The sequence below is a fragment of the Anguilla anguilla genome, chromosome 11 (genome assembly GCF_013347855.1).
Source record: "Anguilla anguilla isolate fAngAng1 chromosome 11, fAngAng1.pri, whole genome shotgun sequence".
Taxonomy (NCBI): Eukaryota; Metazoa; Chordata; class Actinopteri; order Anguilliformes; family Anguillidae; genus Anguilla; species Anguilla anguilla.
In genome coordinates this window covers 43,456,697-43,481,357 of record NC_049211.1, presented here as the reverse complement: position 1 = coordinate 43,481,357, position 24,661 = coordinate 43,456,697, and the positions used below count along the sequence as shown (strand labels likewise).

Genomic DNA, 24,661 nt, shown 5'->3' with positions numbered 1-24,661 from the left:
AAACATGGATTAAGCTCCACCCCCACGCCTTCCCTCCCCCCAGCGGTGATGTCATTGAAAGGTCCATTGCTCAGCTTTGGCAGTTTTTATGTGTACGTGTGTGTCTGTACATCTGTGTGTGTGCGTGTGTGTGAGACCACCTTTGTCCCCTATTCTGAGAAACAGCCTTTAGGTTGCCAGAATATATACAGTATGTATATATATATACAGACACACTCACACACACATACACACACACACACACATACTCACACACACACACACACATACTCACGCACTCACGGACACACACACACACACACATACACACACACACACAAACACACACACACACACACACACACACACACACATGCACACACACTCACACACACACACACACACACACACTAAACAGTGAATTAGGGTAGCGTAAGTGGATGGAAAGGCAGAGGGAGCTGGTGAGGGGTGATTTTTTTCGCGTCCTCCTCTCCTCCTCTCTGTGGTTGGCGGCTGAGCTGTATTTTTAGGGGCTGCATTGTTTCTGACCTTTAGTTAGGTTTATGACTAATGCTCCAGGATTTGTGCTGATTAATATATATGGAATCGCGCGTGCATGCGCTCGTATCCCAGCAGCCCCCTGCTACGGCTGCACGGAACGCCACCGTACACACCGCCCGCCGACTCGGACCAGACCGGTAAGTACCCAAAAGCCTTCGCCACGCCGCTTCCTATAAACAGAGCTGCAGAAACGTCCCCAGCTCAGCAGAACGGGACTTTACATGCCAAGTTTTTCTTTTTAAGGAAAATGCTCAGGCAGATTGAAAATGACTGCTCTTCCTGTTATAGCAGGAGGACAACCGAGAGACAGAAAACTGATGTTCGTACAGCGCTTCAGGCTGCTCAGAGAGCACGTGCAGTCTGACAGACAGAAGACAGAGCATGTGTCAGTATGTGTTTCAGCTGCAATATGCTGCTATGATTGTTTGTAGGGTGCTTCGGACACTATAAAAAGCAAGCAACTTAAATAACAATAGAATGTTCCAATGTGATTTCTCATTTCAGTTTTTTTCACTAATAATTGTTTATATATTCTTTCCTTTTAATTTATTTCATTGCAAGAGATGTGCTACTTTAGAAACTAGAAAAAAACTATCAATTTGGGTTTTGAATAACAGTGAGGATTTTTCCACACAAATTAATTATGAGTATGTTTAATGATAAACAAGCTGAGCAGTAAGCAATCAATTAATGTTCATTTTTCTGCATTCTTTGCTTTGATGCAAGTAGAAGTTATACAGGAAATTGCAGAGGCGCTACAGACACTATCCATTCACACACACACGCGCACGCAAACACGCATCATGTTCCCCTAGCTTAACCCCGATTCATAAACACAAAGTAAGGATCCTAACCAACATGCTTATTTGAGCAACATGGTGAGAAGCCTGCCTGTTTAGATTCTTCCACTGCACTAAAGGTTATCACTCATTAAAATGACAACTGGGTCATCCACCCTTTTAAATAGGATCTGGTTGTGGGTCAGTAACTCCCATCTTAGCAGCCTTCGCTGCTCAAAGCTTTGGGTAGCTCTGAAATTAGCAGGTGGGTGTCCAGAGACACCTGCAGAGACACAGCATAACCCGCACAGCTCCCCGAGCACAGATTTACAGCCATACAGACTGGCAACCCCCCAATGCGCCCGCATGCTTGAGCCCGGCCCACGGCCTGACATCCTCAAAGAGTCCCACCTTGTCATCACTAGACCCTTCCACTAACCCCCCCCCCCCCCCCAGAACCATCACCAGTAGACCTGGTCATCCCCTGGAGAATCTTAATCCCAGTGACTCGCCCCCATTCTCACAGTGGTTCACGATGCACATAAGTACCCTACTGTGGCTCATCGGCCCTGAAATAACCAAGTTTATAATAATAATAAGAAGAAGAAGAAGCATCATCATCATCATCATTATTATTGTTATTAATTGTACTTGTAAAGCGTTGGTCCCAATGTCAGTTCTTGAATAACGCAGTGTATACTATGAAAATACACAAATGCAGAAACATTGCATAATTATGAAACAAAAACTCAAACGCAGAAAATATACAAACTGGTAAGACTGATGAGTGTTGCAAATGTGACAGTGAATGGAATACAGACAATCTCTCCATAAAAAAATCTTTCTACTAGCCCCTGGACTTTGTGTAACTTCATTTGCATTTAAATGTGAGGTCAAAGTTGAGGACAAATGCTGACTGAGTCCATACCAGTGCTCTTACCAGGATCTGGATAGCACTTTCTGCTAGCGAACAATTCTCATATTCTCTCAATCCGAAATGAGCATAGCATGCTTATAATACACAGCGCCATGTGAGTCTATACGACAACACAATATTATTCAATACTGTATTACAGTTTAAAGCTAACAGGCCATTGAAAATTTTGACATCTGTAATCAAATTTTCACAAACTGACAAGACTTGACTGCTAATTTCAACTCCAGGACGAAAGCAGTCGTCTGTGACTGGCACGAAACCTCAAGGGTGACTTCCTCCCTCTTTGCCCTTGTGTCCTGAACCACTGCCGTTTAGCCACCTGATTTATTCGCCCATTTCAACACCATGTTTAATAAACCAGAGGGGCTTATGGGTAATGGCAGTGCCACCTCCCAAAATAAATGAATTATGGTTATAGTCAGCCTATGTAATGTGTTCAGCACACTATAAATAGATTCAGTATGCACTGGTCTTTACTAGCTGGTGAAGTAATCAGTTATATTTTACGTCTTGAATGTGCCGGTTGAAAATATGAATATATTGTTTTTGAGCAATGTGTAACTAATTGGACAAAAACAAATGTTGTTTCCCTTTGCAGTGTTCAGAGTATTAAAAAAGCATTTTTAATGTGTACACCAACCTGATGATTGTACATCATTGTTTTAGTTAAAAGGTCTGTTACATTTTATCAAGAGAATACAATTGATCAATTAAAACGTACTGCACTTTTACAATGGGACATGGTTCTAGATTGTTAAAATGGGTAGGATTATGATTACAATTGGAAACCATTTATTTATTGCTGGGCAACAAAAAAGTAGACATATTTCATTCATTTCAATAAATTTATCAATAAGTTTAAATGCTTTTTATGATATTCAATGGCATTAAACATAATTTGCCTATTCACATTATAAATGGTTACCATTTTTTTAGATTGGAATAGGTACAGTCATTATGTCAAAAACATAGAATTCATTCAGGTGGCATGGGTTCATTTCTGTTAGTTGTGAGTTAATTCAGGTCAATAAACAATGTTCGCGGGCAAACCCGTGCCAAGGCGAGACTGAAGTTCCCAAATCCCTGCATTGTCCCTAATTCTCCCTGCTCTAAACTACCTGCCGTACTTGAAAGTTAATTGTCTTCAGTTCTATCAGTCTGAAATCAGGTTAGGCTTTGCTAACATGGTTCTAGAAAACATGTTCTGTTTGAATTCCAACAGCAGTAGGCTATAGGGCAAAGTTCACGGAGCAGAGCAGTCCTTTCCAGCATGAGCAGACCCCCTTAGAGGAAAGAGAGCAGCGTTCTGTAGGCAGACCCCTTAGAGGAAAGAGAGCAGTGTTCTGTAGGCAGACCCCCTCAGAGGAAAGAGAGCAGCGTTCTGTAGGCAGACACCTCAGAGGAAAGAGAGCAGTGTTCTGTAGGCAGACCCCCTCAGAGGAAAGAGAGCAGCATTCTGTGAGCAGACTCCCTTAGAGGAAAGAGAGCAGCGTTCTGTAGGCAGACCCCTTAGAGGAAAGAGAGCAGCGTTCTGTGGGCAGAACCTTCAGAGGAAAGAGAGCAGCGTTCTGTAGGCAGACCCCCTCAGAGGAAAGAGAGCAGTGTTCTGTAGGCAGACTCCTCAGAGGAAAGAGAGCAGTGTTCTGTGAGCAGACTCCCTTAGAGGAAAGAGAGCAGTGTTCTGTAGGCAGACCCCCTCAGAGGAAAGAGAGCAGTGTTCTGTAGGCAGACCCCCTCAGAGGAAAGAGAGCAGCGTTCTGTGGGCAGACCCCCTCAGAGGAAAGAGAGCAGCGTTCTGTGGGCAGACTCCTCAGAGGAAAGAGAGCAGTGTTCTGTAGGCAGACCCCCTCAGAGGAAAGAGAGCAGCGTTCTGTGGGCATACCCCCTCAGAGGAAAGAGAGCAGCGTTCTGTGGGCAGACCCCCTCAGAGGAAAGAGAGCAGTGTTCTGTAGGCAGATCCCCTCAGAGGAAAGAGGGCAGCGTTCTGTAGGCAGACCTTCCCCAGACTCAGGCTTTGGAGACAGAGCACGTAATTCACTAATGTTTTAGCTTCACTAATTCCATTTGATTTACCGGAAAATCGCAGGCGAAACTTCAGAGCACAACAGTTTTGAGAGACTGGCATCGCAGTACGTGGCTCTGCGAACCAATTTTCCTCGGCGATTTGAGAACGTAAACAAGGTCTAGGAGCTTAGCTTTTTGTGTTGATAAGCAGCAATAAAATTGTACTGTGATAAATTAAAAAATCATGCGGATTATCCCAAGATTCTCATGCGTAAATGCTGCATTTATTTGCAACGGCTCTCTCAAAACATCTGAACACCTCCAGGTCCAAAGCGGATTCATTTCAGATTTACGTGGAACTTTCACGTTACTTAAAGGACAGTAGCCTGTAGGCCGACTGCATTCGTTTCTGTGGCTTTCCTTCTGCAATCTAGACATGCGATTGCTGTTCATTTGTTTGCCCGCAGTCTAAAGTAGGCCATTAGCCAGTCTGAACATAAGGAAAGTGTACTGCAGCATCATGACAGCATGAACGCAAACATATGAATTTGTGCATACGGCACATTACACACTGGCTGTCTGCTAGCAGCACATGCATTCTTGTCCACTGTGTGCAAGATAATGGCGCACAACAGTTTCCCACAGTGCAGAATGTCGGTGTCTTTAGTTTCATTTTCCAGTCGGCGATTGGCGTGTTGCGAGCCGTCGCACTGGAGAAATGGCGTCTTCCTCATGGATTTTGCTGCCCCGTGCACCAAAGTGGGAGGAGAGTAGCTGTTGAGGGTGTGTGAGTCAAGATCAGGAAGCGGACCGCGATTTTGGTGCAGCTCACTGCCATTTCCCGGTCCGTCTGGTGTGCAATTTGCACCCTCGCCACCAGCCCGCTCAGACCAGGTCTACGGGGTAAATAACAGCCAATCACAGGGCAGATTGCTAATTTTGGGGCTTTCCCATGCAGTGCGTGCCGGATTACAATTCATTCAAAAGCTAATCAACAGTTTTAATGGATCATATACTGTCCAATTTGAATACAAATGATACAAATCCCAGAGGCAGGAAAAATGCATACTTTGCATTTATTATTCATTGTCTTTTTTAATCATTTTAATTCCTGTACCCATTTACATTTTTAATAGTTTATGGCTGTTTTATACTGCATTTGTTCCCAGGGGTACACCTGTCTGAAGAATGACAGCAAATGCAACTTGAACAATCTTTTCATTTTAATTGACTGTAGTTAAAATGACACAGTTCTTTAACACAGTACAGTACTGGCATGAATTATGGCCAGACAGAATTTTATAAACAGTTTGACAATTAATGCAATATCTTGATATAATCTCTCTTTTTAGCATACTAATTGTAATAGGTAATAAACATAACATCACCATAAAACAAAAATGTAGAAATAATTAGCATTTCAGTTTTTTAAAAAGTAAGTCATCACAAATTCCTGTATGTATTAGTACATACCAACATAACTGAGCAGTCTAATGTATCTTACTGGTGGAAATTTTATAATCAGTTTAAACGTGAATTGCTTTGTCCAGTATTTGTATACATAGAATTATATTTGTGCAAAGAAAAAAAAATTTGTTTGCTTGCATACTTTATTTCAAAGTACTGATGGTCACAGAATGTCATTACCACTTGTGGTCAAGATATTTAGAATAGGGGAACATTGTCAGAACTGTAACAATTTTCACTGTTTATTGAATTATGCGAAATTTGTGATATTTCACTACAAAGAGCTTACACTTGTCTGTTATAATAAGTAACATTAAGTTTGAGGTACTCACAAATGGTTAGTGTACAATTTAAACAAATGTTAATATAGTCTGATGTTACAACTGAAAAACATGGGTGGGGCAGTTGTAACAGAGGTGTAGTACAATTCTACCAATGAAAATTAACTGCATAAATCGTTAGCATCTGCAGTATTTACAAGAAAAACGCTCTTGGTTCAAAAGATCATAGCCAACTGTGCATGGAGTCTTTACCCAGCTACCAGTTAGGATGGTCATGTTTTCGTTCCTTTAATATAAAAAAAAATACCTTTTTCAGCCAATCTTGATTTTTTGTAGGCTTTACATCATTTGTTGGCCAATTACTTATCATGAGTGAGGTGGAAGCCAGGTTTTACCTGTTCTATATCCTTCTACATGTATGTTCTATTCATATTCATTCTGCATGGGGATAGACTTGTTGCTTAGTTGCTCAGCAATGTCTATGAGTCAGCAATATAAGTCAAACCTATGCTGACCAGGAGATAAATGTTCGAAATAAGTGTTTTTAAAACATGACAAACTCATCCAATCCCACTCAGTTCAGTTAAGCCATGCCTGAAGCAACACAGAGTCATTTTACTGTAGTGAACGGGATCACTGCCATTGTATGCTCTCCCCTGGTTTTATTTTGTTTAAATTTAGATACTGTTGTCAATATTTCTTAGTTGTAGCATAATGTGTTTGAGTGATTTAGCTACAGGTTTAAAGGGAAATTAAAATTGGCCTGTAAGAAATGTTCATCCAATGTTTTATTTTAATTCTGAAGGAAGAAAATTTGAATAAATTTGTACTAATTTCTTGTTCTTGTTTTAAAAAAGCGAAAACCCAACTCTGCACCTTCCACAAAAGAATGTCTTGTGAGAAACATGGGATTAGTGTATTTTATCCTCCTTTTCTATCGCACTCATAAACAAGGGAAGCTGGCAGTATGCCTTGCGCAATGCGCATGGCTCTCCGCGATCCAGCCCTTTTCCCAGCCGCGCCGCACGCTTCGAACTGTTCGCTCCTCGCCCCGGGTCACCGAAATACCAGCGCTGGCTGGCCACGCCCAGCGCTCGCGAGCGCCACTGACTCCGCCACTGTGCCTCGCTCCACTCGTTCCAGGAAACAGAGACCTCAGACCAGAGAGGCGTGGCCATCCTCACCATTCCTCAGCCTCGTTACATTCCCCTAGTACCCTTCTGTTCCTCATAAAATTAAAGGGTAACATCTACGGTACAGCTGGGGGTGTTTATATGAACCCGCCGTTTTGTATTTCGACACAATAAGTTAAACAACAGGACAGTTCTGGTATTGCAATTAATTCTGGGGAATCTGATTATTTTTCAGTAATGTTAATTGCTACAGACAACCATGCTGGACACCATTTTCTTACTTTTAAATGTCACTCTTGTGGCTTGATGAGCTAGAAAATATGGAACTAAACATGTCCTATACTGTTGCTCAATTCACAGCTTTGACCTTAATGCTTTACTTGTCAGCAGTCCTTTACAACAAATATGCTGTCTTGATGATCTAGGATCATCATCATCATCACTGTGTTTACCTTTCTGAAGATGATTCTTTTTATGTCACTGACCTGTCACACTGCTTCCATTATTATTATTATTATTGCTTAGTTATATACTTATATAACTATAACTTATATAAATAGACGTTTACTTGTTGTGAGATGTATTTGACAAGAAAGGGTTAACTTGTCCATTTCCAGACAAAGGGACTGTTCCCAGTTTTCCCTTACACCCAATGACATGTGATGATGGTCTGGCTACCGCTGTGTAGAAGATCTTGCGCTTACCACATGAAAAATAAACAAACACTAGACGAAAGCAGCGTCACAATCAAAACACAGGGAATAAGGTGGACTCGCCACAGCCACAGGAATAGCCCTTAGACCCACGACAGGCCAGATGTAACACCACTCGGCAGTGCGCAGCCGGATAGAACGCATCAAAACCACGCCACCACTTTTCTGTCTTCTCGAGCAGAAATGCCAGTTTCCCGCGCATCGAGATACCCACACAACCGTCCATCAGCAACCAACTCGAAGAACTTAACTTCCCCGCCACTACAACACTTAAAATTGTTATTTCTCTGTCATTTCCGAAATGGACGTACGGTTTGGAAAGGAAGTGGCCACGTGTTGCGCAATCACGCCGTTATGCGCCTCCATTCCTCCAAAATAAATCAACTGTCCGTAAATCAGACTTTTGTATAATTCCTAACACGTTAATCCGTCACAAGGCCGATTTCATTGAGCAAGGCCCCGTTTCCAGACAGGGATAGAACATTTCGTCTGTACAAAGCTTCTGTCAATGAGACTGAATAATACTTTTCTTGCGTGCAATTATAAGTTACAATATTAAGTGTTTGCCTTATCCAGTATAGCATATTTAAGTTATATATATTCTCTATTTAGTATATGTCTTCCTTTTATATGATGTTGATGACATTGAGATGTTGTGTGGGCGGCATGAAAAGATTGTTTAACAAAGAATACTGGTAGGAAGCAGCTGGGTAGCAGCAAGAATTCATATCTTTATCTTAAACATGCCTATCTCCCCCACCCCCGCGCAACTACATCTTTATTGCAGGCTACTCGTGATCTAATGTTGCGTGTATCGCTGTACGAAATCATTATACCGAAGCAACTTGCAAATGAGGCCTTGATGAGCATCATGTGGTGATTTAAAAAAAACTGTGAACGTACAGGACCGCAGCATCCTCACCACAGTAGGCTAATATTTGCAAATGACATCAGATATGAGTCATGGTCAAGACAAGTGAGCTGCCTGTTGGTCGGAGAGTCCAGTGACTTTGAGAATACAGTCAGGATAAACAATGTCAGATCATTTACATTTGTATTCATATTCACAAGATCGCACTCAATCAAAAATGGATGTTTTCATTCGTGCTTGTGAATGTTTACCCAGAACCGGGGGAACCTAATCTCAGAAAATCTAAATCCCTCTTGACTCATTATTGCGCATGTAAATACACAATCCACAGTGGTCGCGATAGAAAAAAATAAATGTATCTTGCTTTTTATGGCTTTAGGTGAACTTTTTGCAGCTACAATGTGATAAATGCGCCAAGGATTTTGGTTCTTATATTTGCTTTTAGTTTTAAAAGTGGATGTGCATATAAGAGCAGGGGTCGGAGACCGTCACAGGTTCAAACCAGGGTTAAAAGAATAACGAAGTGCAAGTGTTCGGCATGGAGTACATCTGGCGCTGCTCACTTTCTGTTTTGAAGAAATCGGAATCCGTGATGTTTATACACAGTCCCAGCCATTAGTGTTGCATCTCTGTCCTCATACATAAACACGCACACACGGAGGGGAATCGCTTTACACAGTACCTGCATTCCTGTAGCAACGGAATCACTTCAGCGTGCATGCCCCCCCCCCCCCCCCCCCCCCCCCCACCCGGCCCCCGCCCCCGCCCCCGCCCCCCACGCCCTCCTATTTCAAATCCCAGGAAGTGAAAACTCCCCTTTGTCAAAAATGTCTCTTATGTTAAGATAAAAAGGTCCATGTTACATTATGAGACGTATGTTAAAATGTTGAAAATGCTTTACTGGATACCAATTTGTAACCAGAATTATTATTATTATTATTATTATTATTATTATTATCAATTTAACCGTAAAACGGCCTGAACCTGTTTCTGTTGCTGTGCCAACTCGACAATCATAACACACTGATTTATTGTATATATGTAACCATGTAGGCTAACTGTCACCGCCCGTTTCATTCAATGGTATAAAAAAAAAAAATTAAAATTATTATGTCAACAACATGTCGTACTGTTTGTTATCCTAGTTTGTTGGAAAACAAACTAGGGGAAGTGCCACTGCTGCAGGCTACTAAATATTATTTCTAGTTCAGGTTATCAGCTGAGGGCGTCTGTCTTCCATAAGAAAGCACTTGCAAAGTATGCTTACAGATATGGCCAACATCACTGGGCAGAAGGAACTAATTTCCATTGGGAATTCGATATGTCAGCGGCGAACGATAGAGATGGATGGAGCGGGTTTTAAGTCTTTTGAAGAGCTTTGGGCGGGAGACGTCGCAGTGCAATTCTCAATATTTCTTTTAACCAATACGGGCATTCAAACGAATCCGATGGGCATAAATCTCTATCAGACTAAAGCATGCATTTAAAATGGAAGTCTCTGGACATGTTGTTTATAACTGCGCTCAACCTGAATATGGGGGTGTTAGTAGAGGTAGGGGAAATCAATCACCACGGCGAGGTATTTGTAGCAATCGTTTTGTACGAAGAATCCGCTGGGTAAACAGTGGAATTAACCAACTTGCTGGGTCTCTGGAGAAATAGCCCACTTTAATATCACTAGCTCTTGACTGGCATCTGTTAAAACGTTAGTTGTCTAAGGATATATTTTGAGATTGATCGTTCAGGCCCCGAGTTTTCAACAATGAGTCCGCGGACTCCTGGGGGTCCTTGAAGGCACTGCGGGGTGTCCCTGTCTAGAACAGATATGCAATGATTAAAATAGGTTTTGGAAAGTATTGCAAAACATAAACCTTTCTTAAATATAACCTATTTTTACGGAAAAGCATCTCTGAAAAGGTATGGTAACCGGGATTGGGATTAATTGCATGTAACCCCCCCTCAGAATTAATAAAATAGCTCACAATCACATGATGCCGTATTATCGTAATTCTAAATGGTCGCAAAACCATATCATAAAGCAGGACTGCAGACGAGCTGCATTGGTAGTCTGAGCCGTTCGAGTTGTCATTGCATGAAATTCATACAACGCACATGGATTTTTGATTGCATAGCCATAATAACGTTTAATCACAAACATCTAGAGGCATAACTTTTCAAAAGCGAATCGTTTGCATGAGACCCGTTGCATTTGTTGACTAAGTAAATACTCACTCGGACTGAGAAAATAGCTTACATGACGGCATATTGTACGTTTATTTATATATGTAACTTTTTCGCTTGTTGTCTCAACTTTTTGGAGATATATTTCAACCTAGATTTTTTTAAGTACATCTAATTGTAGTAGCCTAAATGGTCTGACGTATAATCTATTTGAAATGTAATGGCATTAATGCTACTTTTTGGCCATATGATGTATTATATGTAAAATAAAAAGCATTCTGGAATTAAATAATGCTTATATTTTCCCCTCTTTTATTTGTCATGATGTGCAATTAGTGTAATTAGGCTACATCCAAAGTCAAAATGTGCAAAAACTATTTTCTGTAGCAACTGTTTTATTTAGCATTTTGTAAAATAAATTCAGAGCAGAGCGTGTAATTATCTCCCCTTTGACAGAATACGAAAGAGATACGCAATAGCCCTAAATAATTTTGTTTTCAGAACAGATTGCGTGTTGAAAAGTGTTGCCTATTCTTAATATGCAGGTTTCTTGTACTCGCTTCGATTAGCTGTTTGTTTTGGTCAATATGTCCCTCTCGTATTTGACTTACAAATATCTAAATGTAGAATTCGTATTTTGCGCAGCTGCACTGTAAAATGTCCAGTGTTATTTCAATTCTAACAGAGTAGCCTACATGTGTCCCCTTTCTGGTCCAGTTGGAGTTGAATTAACATCGAACATTTTACTATTTAGACATTATGCACAAGTGGATGGTCGCCATTTTTAAGTGTTAGCGCATCATTTTAAGAAGATTAAACACGACTTGTTAACAAAACATGCAGACATTCAGATCCAGCTCTTAGGCAGTAGAATTTAACAGATCGAAAACTAAATTTGTTTTTTTGTTTTTTAATAATAATTAACTCCACACAACTAGGACATTGGTAGCCTGACGTGCTCTTGGATTCATAGATTATACACATTTAATGTAAATCGTGTCCTGAAGGTGCGATAGCTATGAGATAATTCAGCATTTCAATGTAGGCTGCTCGTTCAACATTCTTCAGCAGTTTGGCGAAAGGGTTATCCATATTATTCCAAAATTGTATTCCTATGATTGCAATTTTATTTGTGCTGGTTCAGACATATCGTGTCATTTTTACTATAGGCTAATATAATTGTTGCATTTTTGCATAAATTGCGCTACATTCGTTTTATTTATTTATTTTTCTAGCCGGCTCTTTGATACTTGCCGTGCTTCTGAGAGTCCGCGTCTTAATCGTACACGTGTATTTGTGACTCTCTTACAGCTGCGGTGGCAGGTGGCTTGGACTCTGTTTTGCCGGAGAGTCGCGCATCCCACAGAAGAACACAAAGCATCACTCCGTCCCCCATTGACTCTGCCCAATGAGAAAAGAGAGGCAAGAGAGCTGTCAACGTTTTTTTTCAGCCTCTCACCCCTTGTCCCCCCACCCCGCAGTTTTACAGTTTCTTCAGTCCAGCGCTTCAGTTTATCTCACTCACGGGCTGATAACGGTAAGGGGCTATTCTATGAAAAACACGCCGTTTGAGAAAAGACCCGGAGGAGTCCCTTTTTGTTCTTCGACTGAAGGAGCAATACCTAATATTACCGAAATTCACATTTCATCCAAGTGGGGAGTATTGTGTGTTTTTCTTTTTTTTTTTTCTTCATAGAAGATGAAATTTCAATGAAGCGAATTTGACTTCCAGTGCTCGCCCCCGTGGCTTGGATTATTTTAGCTCCAGTTCTGTCACAGCAATTGCTGGATTTTTAGGTGGAATACATTTGGCCATGGCCTGGTGAATTTGGCATGGCCATATGTGAAATTTATACATTAAACAAATACCGCAGCATCACAACCCTGGTGGAAAAATTCACCTGAACAAGTATGCGTGGTTTCAGCACTGTCCAGCTCTGAGAAAAAGTACTACTGGACTTTCTTTTGCATTCCCATCTGTCTACTTGGGGGGGAAAAAAACAATGTTTGGTTTAAGCAAAGTTCAGGGTTCTTCCCGGATTTACAGCAAACCCAGGGGTTCCACGGGAGCCCCAGGATTAAGGCATCTGTCCAGGACCGGGGCACCTTCTTCAGAGGGCTCAAATGCCACCTCTAGGCTATACGTTGCCTTTATCATACTCCTTCTCATGCTAACCCCCAGAGTGGATTCTTCATGGTGGTAAGTAGCCTACTGTGGTAGTTGCATTCAGAGAGTATCCTTCACTCCAGAATACTTGCAAATCCTTGAAAAGTTTTGTTCGCTTCTCAGCAATGAACGGGATTGGCGCTATCTTGCTTTTGATGGGATTAAAGGGTGCGAATCAGTTTGAAATCTCACAGCGGGATCAGGGACTTTCATAAAGAAAGAAAGGAAACTGTAGATGTTTAACAAAACAATGCGGCATCGAGGTGCGCGAGAATGAAATAGATGCGTAGCCTATTTGGTGTGGCTATGCCAGTGCCGACAGCCGTTTTTGGACACTATTCATTTTAAAATATAAGTGTCTAAAAGGGTTTCGATGTCATTTTTGGAAACAAAATAGGGGCTCTAAAATGTCGTTTAAACAGGGAACATAAGAGGTGTGTGCGTGTGTGTGTGTGGATTTAACATCGTACTGATGTTGTAATAAATTATTGCAGTAGACCAATCACCGCGCGGTTGCTGATAGTTTGAGTATAAGAATATTAAAAGTTGTGTGAATGATTTTAATATGTTGGAGAGTTGGCGTAAGCTATATGCAAGAGGATTTACATTCTGGAGGCGGTGTAACACCTGTTGAGAATTACTTTCTCGGTGTTTGGCGAACACATTAGCCTACCGACTGAAGATGGCTCCATTTTCAGTTGAAACGAACGTGCAGTTCATTAATAATTTAATTCAATTATATATGTAATAATTAAATTAGATAGTCGTTATGTTGAGATAATGGTGTTTTCAGTCTGTAACAATTTCTCCAATCTTCAACTAGGTTACATTTCAAAAACTGAAATTACACAGCGGAAACAAAGCATATTCAGTGGGCACGATACATTAGACAATGCAATGCAAATAATTCCTTGGTAGGAAGAATTACGATGATCAAAATCGGATTGCCTCACAATCGAAAATCAACAAGAGTATTGTCGACAAAATGGAAATGTTTTTTGTTTTGCAATATATTATTATTATTATTATTATTATTATTATTGTAGTACTAGTAGTAGTCATTTGCAACTGTAGTAGTAAAATGATATGTGCCCACCGTATGAAAATTACGTAAATAAAATATTGTCCTTCTGGAGAGCCAGGACAAATCTATTGAAGTTTAATTCAACGATTATATATGTCACACGCGGTGGCACACAGACCTGTCTATATACGGACATGCGGAAATCACTGGATATAATAAGTCTGTTATAGTCAGCCTATTATCGTCGAGGGTCATGGATTTAAAGTAGTCTCTTTCTTTTTAACAAATAGTTAAAAAATAGTACATCAAACTTAGTCTTTCAGCTATGTGAATACATATTTTGAGACTTTAAGGAAGGATTTAGAGATACTATCCCTCGCAATTAGCACGTGACGCACTGTACACCTGATGTAGGCCTACACCACTTACCTATCCAACGAATCATTTCAGTTAAACAACGAATACCTGAAGCCGAATGGAAACCAGCCAAAATGTGGCCCTCCAGGTCAGGAATGTCCCCTGTCTGTCGCTGGTACAGTAACCCCATTGATCTTAATGCGTTATACTCCACTGCAATAATCCAGCAACGCAATTTTAGTGTCAATCATTTCAGTGACACTATGATAGCAGTTAGTGAGCCCTCTCTTTTTAAACTATATGCTAGCGACAGCTTCGTTCAGCCCCCTGCACGTGGAAAACACGAATGCTCACAGAAAAGGCCGAATAAATTAGCTATTAAAACCGTTCAAACTGCCTGCCGAAATGAGACGTCGGCCTCAAAACCGTTTGTGACTAAAATGGGTTTTTGTCTTAATTTTGTGTTTGTAATTTTAGCTGCGGTTTACAGTCAGTCAGCACTCAAACCTCAGTCATGCCGTTAGAAAGCAGATATGCGTTCCTCACAGAGAACACCCATTAAACAAAGGGCATGTGCACTGCAGTACATTCATTGTGATTTTAGGTCTTTAGTAACACAAATTATAAGGGAATTATAGCCTTTTTTAATGACACAGGCTAAGCCGTTTAGCCGACAATTTTGCAATAATAGCGCAATAAATGTAATTTATGTAGGCCCTCCTGGCTCTGCCCGTATTTGGCCCAGCTGGTGTCTATAAACAACAAGTCATAAAAACATTAATTTTCCAGCCATACAAAATGAAATGGAGTAATCTGCTAAAGGTGATGTTTAGAATTTATGTTGGTATTCTCTGTGTGTGTGAGTGTGTGTGTGCATGTATGCATACGCACATGTGTACCACATGCGTGTCCATGTATGTGTACGTGCACCAGACAACATGCCCATATTTGTGGTCCGCATTAACAGAGTAAAGGAAATATAGGCCTATTGGTGCAATAGTTCAGATGCACACACAAAGTTATAATCAGTTGTACAATTGGAGGTACTATTTACACTGATGGCAGTTCAGGATTTGCACCATATATATTCAGAGCACTTTATGACAAGAACTTAACTATAATAGATGCTATTCAGAAGGATTCTATTAATGTTGTGGTTTGTTTTTCTAAAAATGATCAAGATTCACTGGTTGAGTATAATTATTTTTGCTAGTTCAATAATCTGAAATATGAAAAAGTAGCTGAATCTGTGGATTTTTAAACATGTCTTTACATATATATTTTTGTGTGCCTTTCAACAATGTCTACATTTCTATTGAAATAATCAAAGTTAAGCTGGTTAACACTTTGCTTGAATAGAGAATAGCAGAATTCCAGAATACTGGCTAGGATTTGAACCTACAACTTTTTAGTAGTCAATTCAAGTAGAAGTCAAGTTCTCTAAACGCGGAATCATTTGCAGCCATGGGACGGGATGTGTAGGTCGTGTTAGGTTATCGAACCGTGGTTTTGTAAATGCACAATGTGAAAACCTCCATATATTGTCAATAAATATGAAAATCCTTAAAGGGGTTGGTGCGCTACAATAGCATTTGCTTTGCTAATGAGTGGGGGTGGGGGTGGGGGGTGGGTCTTGCTGAGGGAGCAGCTTGTGTTGTCCACTGAGAGCAGAAAGCATATTTGGCACAGTAACATGCCTGTCCAGCACATTAACAAGCACCTCTGAAATGTAACTGCCCTTCAGAAAAACATCACGTTCAAAAACCACCCAACATGAACAGCCAACATGTAAACTATAAAAAATAATCCCACTTATAAGGTGAAAGCAGGAAAAGGCAGCCTATGCTATTTTAAGTCACGTGGTTTATTTTCACATGTGAAATTGTGATTTTTACATGTGAAAAGGTAAATTTCACATGTTTTTTTCATAAGGCTACCCAAAACACATTCAATCTGATGCCACTGTATAACTTGCTATTAGCTAATACACATAAAACAACCACTCAAAATTGGTTGTAAACTAGGATATGACTGCTCCGAGGTTGAAATAATACTATTTTGGATGTCTGCCATACACAAAAGTGGAAAATGTGATGAATTAGTGTTGCCCAGTAACCATGAATTGAGATTAGTTCAACCCAGTGGATTTGGATTTGCGTACGACAAGACTGGGAGAGCACAGGTGTTGCTGCAATCAATCCCACACTTTGGCACAGGTAAGGGACAGTGTTGTACACTGTTTTCACATGAAAGCATGGCGTTCAACTTCGCGGGTGCTGAGCTGCATTCTGTGATAGTGTTGAGCTGCATTCTGTAATAGTTTTGAGCTGCATTCTGTGCAAGTGCTGAGCTGCATTCTCTCAAGTGCTGAGCTGCATTCTGTGATAGTGTTGAGCTGCATTCGCTCAAGTGCTGAGCTGCATTTTGTGATAGTGTTGAGCTGCACTCTCTCAAGTGCTGAGCTGCATTCTGTGATAGTGTTGAGCTGCACTCTCTCAAGTGCTGAGCTGCATTCTGTGATAGTGTTGAGCTACTTTCTCTCAAGTGCTGAGCTGCATTCTCTCAAGTGTTGAGCTGCATTCTGTGATAGTGTTCAGCTGCATTCTCTCAGGTGTTGAGCTGCATTGTCTCAGGTGTTGAGTTGCATTCTCTCAAGTGTTGAGCTGCATTCTGTGATAGTGTTGATCCGCATTCTCTCAGGTGTTGAGCTGCATTCTCTCAAGTGCTGAGGTGCATTCTCTCAAGTGCTGAGCTGCATTCTGTGATAGTGTTGAGCTGCATTCTCTCAAATACTGAGCTGCATTATGTAATAGTGTTGAGCTGCATTCTCTCAAGTGCTGAGCTGCATTCTGTGATAGTGTTGAGCTGCATTCTCTCAAATACTGAGCTGCATTATGTAATAGTGTTGAGCTGCACTCTCTCAAGTACTGAGCTGCATTCTGTGATAGTGTTGAGCTGCTTTCTCTAAATTGCTGAGCTGCATTCTGTGCAAGTGTTGAGCTGCATTTTGTGATAGTGTTTGGCTGCATTCTATGCAAGTGTTGAGCTCCATTCTCTCAAGTGTTGAGCTATTGAATAAAAGAAAGAATGCAGGAAAGGGTTTGTGATCAGCAGATACAGTCAGGTCCATAAGTATTTGGACAGTGACACAATTTTCATCATTTTGGCTCTGTACGCCACCACAATGGATTTTAAATGAAACAATCAAGATGTGATTTAAGTGTAGACTTTCAGCTTTAATTTAAGGGTTTTTGAAAAAATATTGTATGAACAATGTAGGAATTACAACCATTTTTATACGTAGCCCCCCCCCCCCCCCCCCACTCTCCCCCCAATTTTACAGGCTCAAAAGTAATCAGACAAACTAACATAATCATAAATTCAAATTTGGTTGCAAATCCTTTGCAGTCAATGACTGCCTGAAGTCTTGAACCCATACTCATCACCAGACGCTGGGTTTCTTCCCTGGTGATGCTCTGCCAGGCGTCTACTGCAGCTGTCTTCAGTTCCTGCTTGTTCTTGGGGCGTTTTGCCTTCAGTTTTGCCTTCAGCAAGTGAAATGCATGCTCAATTGGATTCAGGTCAGGTGACTGACTTGGCCATTGCAGAACATTCCACTTCTTTGCCTTAAAAAAGCCTTAGGGTGCTTTCACAGTATGCTTCGGGTCATTGTCCATCTGCACTGTGAAGCACCGTCCGGTGAGTTTTGAAGCATTTGGCTGAATCTGAGCAGATAATATAGCCCTATACACTTCAGAATTCATCCTGCTGCTTTTGTTAGCAGTCACATCGTCAAAAAATACAAGGGAACAAGTTCCAGTGGCAGCCATACATACCCACACCATTACACTACCTCCACCATGCTTCACAGATGAGGTGGTATGCTTTGGATAATGAGCAGTTCCTTCCCTTCTCCATACTCTTCTCTTCCCAACATTCTGGTACAAGTTGACCTTTGTCTCGTCTGTCCATAGGATGTTGTTCCAGAACTGTACAGGTTTTAGATGTTTTAGATGTTTTTTGGCAAATTCTAATCTGGTCTTCCTGTTTTTGACGCTTACTAATGGTTTACATCTTGTGGTAAACCCTCAGTATTTACTCTGGTGAAGTCTTCGCTTGATTGTTGACTTTGACACAGATACGCCTACCTCCTGGAGGGTGTTCTTGATCTGGCCAACTGTTGTGAATGGGTTTTTCTTCACCAGGGAAAGTATTCTTCTGTCATCCGCCACAGTTGTTTTCCGTGGTCTTCCGGGCCTTTTGGTGTTCCTGAGCTCACCAGCGTGTTCTTTCTTTTTAAGAATGTACCAAATAGTTGATTTGGCCACACCTAATGTTTTTGCTATCTCTCTGATGGGGGTTTTTTTCAGCCTAATAATGGCTTGCTTCACCGACAGTGACAGCTCTTTGGACTTCATATTGAGAGTTAACAGCAACAGATTCCAAATGCAAATGCCACACTTGAAATCAATTCTAGACCTTTTATCTGCTTAGCCTACTTGTAAATGAAATAATGAGGGAATAACACACACCTGGCCATGGAACAGCTGAGCAGCCAATTGTCCAATTACCTTTGGTCCCTTAAAAAGGGGGGGACCACATATAAAAAGTGCTGTAATTCCTACACCGATCACCCGATTTGGATGTAAATACCTTCAAATTAAAGCTGAAGGTCTGCACTTTGAACTCATACTCATTATTTAATTTCAACTCCAATATGCTGTGGTAGACAGCTAAAATAACAATAACTTTGTCAATGTCCAAATATTTATGGACATTTATGGACTGTATGTTCTTCCAAACCCCTGACAATCAGGAAGAATCTCTTCTAATATCACCAAGGCAACTGTTCCATTCTGCCCCATGTCCCAGAATGCACTCAGGGTCTCCTTTCTGATTTCTGTTATGCTGCAGTTTACCATTCTGATTGCCACTTGTAAAGCAGGGAAATGAGAATAGCACTGTTGCAACTCAAGTTTGGGTGGTTGTGAATTTTGGAGGGAATTACATTCACATTACACATCACTCTACTTGCTTTCCCAAGTGGCCACAGCAATATTCTTGCGTACTGCATTTTTTTCACTGTCATCTTCCAAAATAACCTGTTCTTGACCACCTGTGTACAGCTTTTGCAGCAAAATATGGGTCAGGGACATGGAGGCCAGCACTGCTGATGGCTTCCATTCGTCCTCTCTGTTCAGAAACTGGTTTAACCCTGGGACCCCTGATGAATGGGATCTCTAGCCAATCAGTGACATTAATTGAATAAATTAACTATCAGGCAGAAAACAAAACCATCAGTTCAGCTGGCCTCCAAGGCCATATTTGAATACTTTGGGCTGACATGGCAATGCACTACCAGAATATAAACCAGAATCATTACATTACAGGCATTTAGCAGACGCTCTTATCCAGCGCAACTTACATTGTATCCAATTATATAGGTGGATCTATACTGGAGCAATGCAGGTTAAGTACCTTGCTCAAGGGTACAATGGCAGTCCTACCGGGGAATCAAACTTGCAACCTTTAGGTTACAAGACCAACTCCTTAGCTATTATACTACACCGAATAGCTAATACTTAGCTATTATACTTCATCCTCCTGGTGAAACACACTGCAGTTAAAGAATTCCCCTGTCATCTCCAGACTATAGGTTATGTCTCTGGAGTCCCTAATAACAGCAAAGGGTCACAGAGCTGAGAGTCCTTGCTGTAGCATAAGTTCATTTTTGTGAGAAAAATCCAAGGTGATTCATGACTATATCTAACGCTGGGACTGTTGCCCACCAGGGATGTGCGTTTAGTGTCTTTTCTTTGGTGGCTTGAGTTTGGCTGAGAACGACAAACCACCATTATCTGTTGCACAAATTCTACTTCGCGAGTGCTCCCGCTGTGTGCGTTTACAATGGGGTATTTATGTCAAATCTTTGAACATTTCGTTGCATGTAGATATGGAACCTTCTGAACGGTAATTATTATTTATTTACACAATGTTAAAAGGTAGATTTAGCTCTTTCCTGAAAACTAAAAACTATTTTGTAGAATTTTACATGTCAGATTGTGTCCTGAAATAACTTTTAGGTTTGTGTCAAAAAGACTTGGTAAGTAATTAAGAATAGCCACAATTTAACTTAAATTGTGTTGGATGAATTTATCCAATAATTTTATTGCCAAAGTATTCCCTGTCTGTTCAAGAGCAGTCTGTTTCCTTCTTTCACTGTGGCAACAGACAGCCAGAATGTTCAATTGAACTAAAGTTTGGATTGTTAAAAGCCATTTAAGGTCAAAAAGTCATCCACATTCTAGAACATTGTCCATTTAAATTTTGTTCAGTGTGACTGTTCATACTTTTAGAAGTTTTGGAATGTCTACTGAAGATAAGACGGAATCCTCAACCGACTCATATCTTGGTGCTATGGAAACTTTTTTGTTGTTGTTAACCATTATTTTGATGCTGACAGTGTAGTCTTTACTCAACAGCACAATAAAATAAAAATAAAAATTCATCATTCTCATCCCAGCTGCTGTCACAGTTAGATCTGAACTGGCATTAACTGGTTAAATTTGTCCTCAAAGGCTTGAGAAAGAGTCGGCTGACGTGCTAGCTTGAGTTTATGTTATTTTATACTCCCTTTAGCTGGGGCAGAGCAGGTGCAAGGTCGATCTGTTTGAGGAACTCAAAGTGTTAGATTCACGGAGGAAGTTCTCCTGGCCATAACATCCCCTCCCTCCTCCTCCTCCTCATTGCCGATCCCGACTCCAGCGCCACCCTGGGTCTCGCGAAAATCATCACTTTGTTAATAGCGGGGCTTTTACGGGCTGTTATTGTAGCCCCGGGGCTAATGATGTACAGCGACCGTGTACAGAGAGCACGCGGGAGCGGGATGGGGGGTAGGTGGGGGGTGGCAGGTTGGGTGTTCTGAGGGCCAGGGGACACGTCATGACAAGCCCCACACCCCCACCTTGCTTCCGGCAGCTATCCCAGAGAAATTAGCGTCAGTAACGTGGATCATCTGCGCTCCGGAAATCAGCGGGCTGGTTAGCTATCTACACCGCTACATTCCTCGGGGCATCCTGAAAAATGTGAATATCACATATGCTCAGCTCATAGCTGTTGGCACCATTGTGAGTCAGGATATGTATTCATAAAGCATCTCAAAGTAGGAGTGCTGATCTAGGTTCAGGTGTCATCTTCCAATATCATAACTTCATCTGTTATGAGCTAAAAGGCACAGCTGACCAAAAATCAGCACTACTACTCAGAGGTGCTTCATGAATACAGACACAGGATCTTAAGCGCGACCCTGATTTGGGGTAGGAGAAGAAGTCCGTAGCCACTTACTGCATAACTCTGTGAGTGGCAGTGCATTCAATCAAAGTGTAATGATTTGCATTTTTTCCTCCTCGTTAAAATATTTTCCACGTCTGTCTAGACTGCGTTTGATCTAGCGACATGTAATCAGTTGTGTTTAGGAGGTGCTGATTCAGTCCCTGTTATTACTAGTGAAAGAGATGATAACTTTAATCATAACCTCCTCTAGGATATGGCCACGCGCGCTTGTTATCTTCCAGACCCTGTGCTTAATAACCCCATTCGCATGCCTGTGCCTCATCAGGCATTACTGCCAGGGGGGGGAAACACCTATGAAAAAAACCTCTACACACACATATCCAATGCATGGAGTACGTGCCGCAATTGTCTGGACTTACTGTACATAGAGGTGAAGTACATATCCTGGTAATTAAGTCATTATCTTGAGGTACTGCAGCTGTGTGTGTGTATACGTGTACCTCTGTGCAGCATTACCTGCACTGAAGATGGTGAGGGATGGGGAATGGGAGAGCCTTAACAGGAGTGGAGACTGTTTTTTACGCCCAAACACAACTGTGTGTGGGGGCTGCTTCCTGACCTCACCCCCAGCTGGGTCAGGATGTGCACCCTAGAAACCTCCTCAGTGGTGGAGATATGGATCACGGAGGGCAGCAGTGGAGTTTTCCTCAGGTTGAGGTGTCCTGGGTAAAAACACTTCCTAAACTGAGAGGGGTCGGCAGGACCCACTGGGGGGAGTCATTAGAGGAGCTGCGGCGGGTCACAAGATGATAAGTTTGGGCACGGGTAATAGACTGGCTGTACATAGGCTAATCTTTCCACACACATTGGCATGGGCTGGATTAAGCACTACAGTATATTAATCAGTCACAGTGTACAGGAACATAAAAAAGTTTAAAAAACTTTGCAGATTCAAGACTTTTATTGACACGTGACTAGTACAATGGGATGCTTGGGATTGTGGATCCATATTGGAACATACTCCTGGCTATGCTTTAACTAGGAGTGGGACACAGCAAACGTACGCACTCATTAAGTGGGTCATGTGCTTAAAAATGTGGGAACCACTAAGTTACATGAATCCACTGGATTGCGTGAGGAAGAATGTCGCTAAATTCTGATGCGTTACTTGATTTAAATTGAAAAGAATCATGTATGTTCTTTAGTGGTTTGATGTCACGTTGGATTATTTATTCTTAGCAGAAGAAAATGTAAATTTTTGTATTTATTTTCATTCAGGTAATTAAGACACTGTGAGATTGATGCCCACTAACTGACCCCCCCGTGTCTGCTGGTGCAGGTACATCGGTGCCCTGGGGGCGAGGGTCATCTGCGACAACATCCCCGGCCTGGTCAACAGGCAGAGGCAGCTGTGCCAGAAGCACCCGGACATCATGCAGTCCATCGGCGAGGGAGCCAAGGAGTGGATCCGGGAGTGCCAGCACCAGTTCCGCCACCACCGCTGGAACTGCAGCACGCTCGACCGCGACCACACCGTCTTCGGCCGGGTCATGCTGCGCAGTAAGTGTGTGTGCCTTTTTCCATTCTTACCCCACCGCCCCCTCGCCAAAATGCAGTATAATGCAATATATTACACAATATATTACACAATATATTCTCAAATATATTATCAGTACTTCACAATATATGGGCAAATGTACACACTGACATTGACGTAAATATGCATTGCTGTTAAATATATTTGTCATTTTATTTTACAGAAAGTCCACATATTTACAATATATTGCAATATATTCCATTTCTGTAAGGGCTGTTACACCCCAAAACCCTTCCATATAAAAACAGGGCGTGTCTAATGCTCACAAACAGGTGGCAAGGATGCAAGGGAGATCAGTGTCAGATAATCTACCTCATCTCCACTTCCTATCTCAACCAGTCTGTGGGCGGCATGTCCAGCATCATAGTACTGGGGGGTATTTCACAAATCAGGATTACTGAGTTAGCTGGATAACTGCACTGAACAAAACCCAGAACACTCCATGTAACAGTACTTCAGTCCATGTTCCAGATTTGGGTGGGTTCCGGGTTTTACTCAGTGCAGTTATCCAGCTAACTCTGTAATCCTGCTTCCTGAAACAGGGCCCTGCTTGGGTTTGTCCATTTTACTGCTGTCAGTTCTACTGTTCAGAATTATACCCCTTTCTATTTATGAATGTATCTGCACATAATTTAATATATGCACACCTGGTTTTGAATATGTTGGATATCCACCCTAAGTATGAATCTGCTGGTCAGAATAGAGTTGTATTTCTAATTTTAAGCTTGATTCAATAACATGTCTGTCACAAATCTGATACCAACGAGACTTTTGTTTTAGGTGCTGTTGTTAGTTCTGACCCCAAATGAAAACTGTCAAAGGTCTAGATGTGGAAAGAGTTGGAAGTCTAAAGTTTTGACTAAGTTCAATGATTATCCTCTTGGGCAGTCATGCTAAGGGGAAGCTCACAGGTGATCTGCACTGGTTTTGCTTTAGTTTGGAAACAAAGACATTTAGTGTGTATCCAGACTGCAGAGGTGAATAATGTCTTGGGCCTGGAGGATTGTCAGAGGATCTCTCACCATGTAAAACAGCCTTAATACATCACAGCAGTGTGACCAAACGGCCCAATGGAAACAGCAGCAATGTCCTACAACTGTACACTGCTCTGAGCCACTTACACTCTCTTACACACACTCACACACACACACACACACACACACCATACATACTCACACACACACACTGACACGCACACACACACACGCACACACACGCACACACACACACACACACACACTCACACACACTCACTCACACATACACACACACTCACACACCCACACACACACACACATACTCACACATACTCACACA

The 24,661-nt window shown here is 41.6% G+C and overlaps 1 protein-coding gene across 2 annotated transcripts in view; it reads left to right on the top strand.

Moving 5' to 3' along the window:
• The first annotated feature begins 589 nt into the window (after positions 1-589).
• wnt2bb (wingless-type MMTV integration site family, member 2Bb) overlaps positions 590-24,661 on the top strand; it is a 35,957-nt gene continuing 11,885 nt past the window's right edge. Inside the window, exons 1-3 of one of the 2 annotated variants that reach the window (XM_035381038.1) lie at positions 590-677; positions 12,218-13,106; positions 23,087-23,307. In XM_035381038.1, coding sequence (XP_035236929.1) covers positions 12,910-13,106; positions 23,087-23,307 — 418 coding nt within the window. In that variant the 5' untranslated portion in view covers positions 590-677; positions 12,218-12,909. Of the gene's footprint in view, positions 678-12,217; positions 13,107-14,568; positions 14,630-23,086; positions 23,314-24,661 lie in introns of those variants that run through there. The other variant, XM_035381040.1, reaches the window with a different exon arrangement.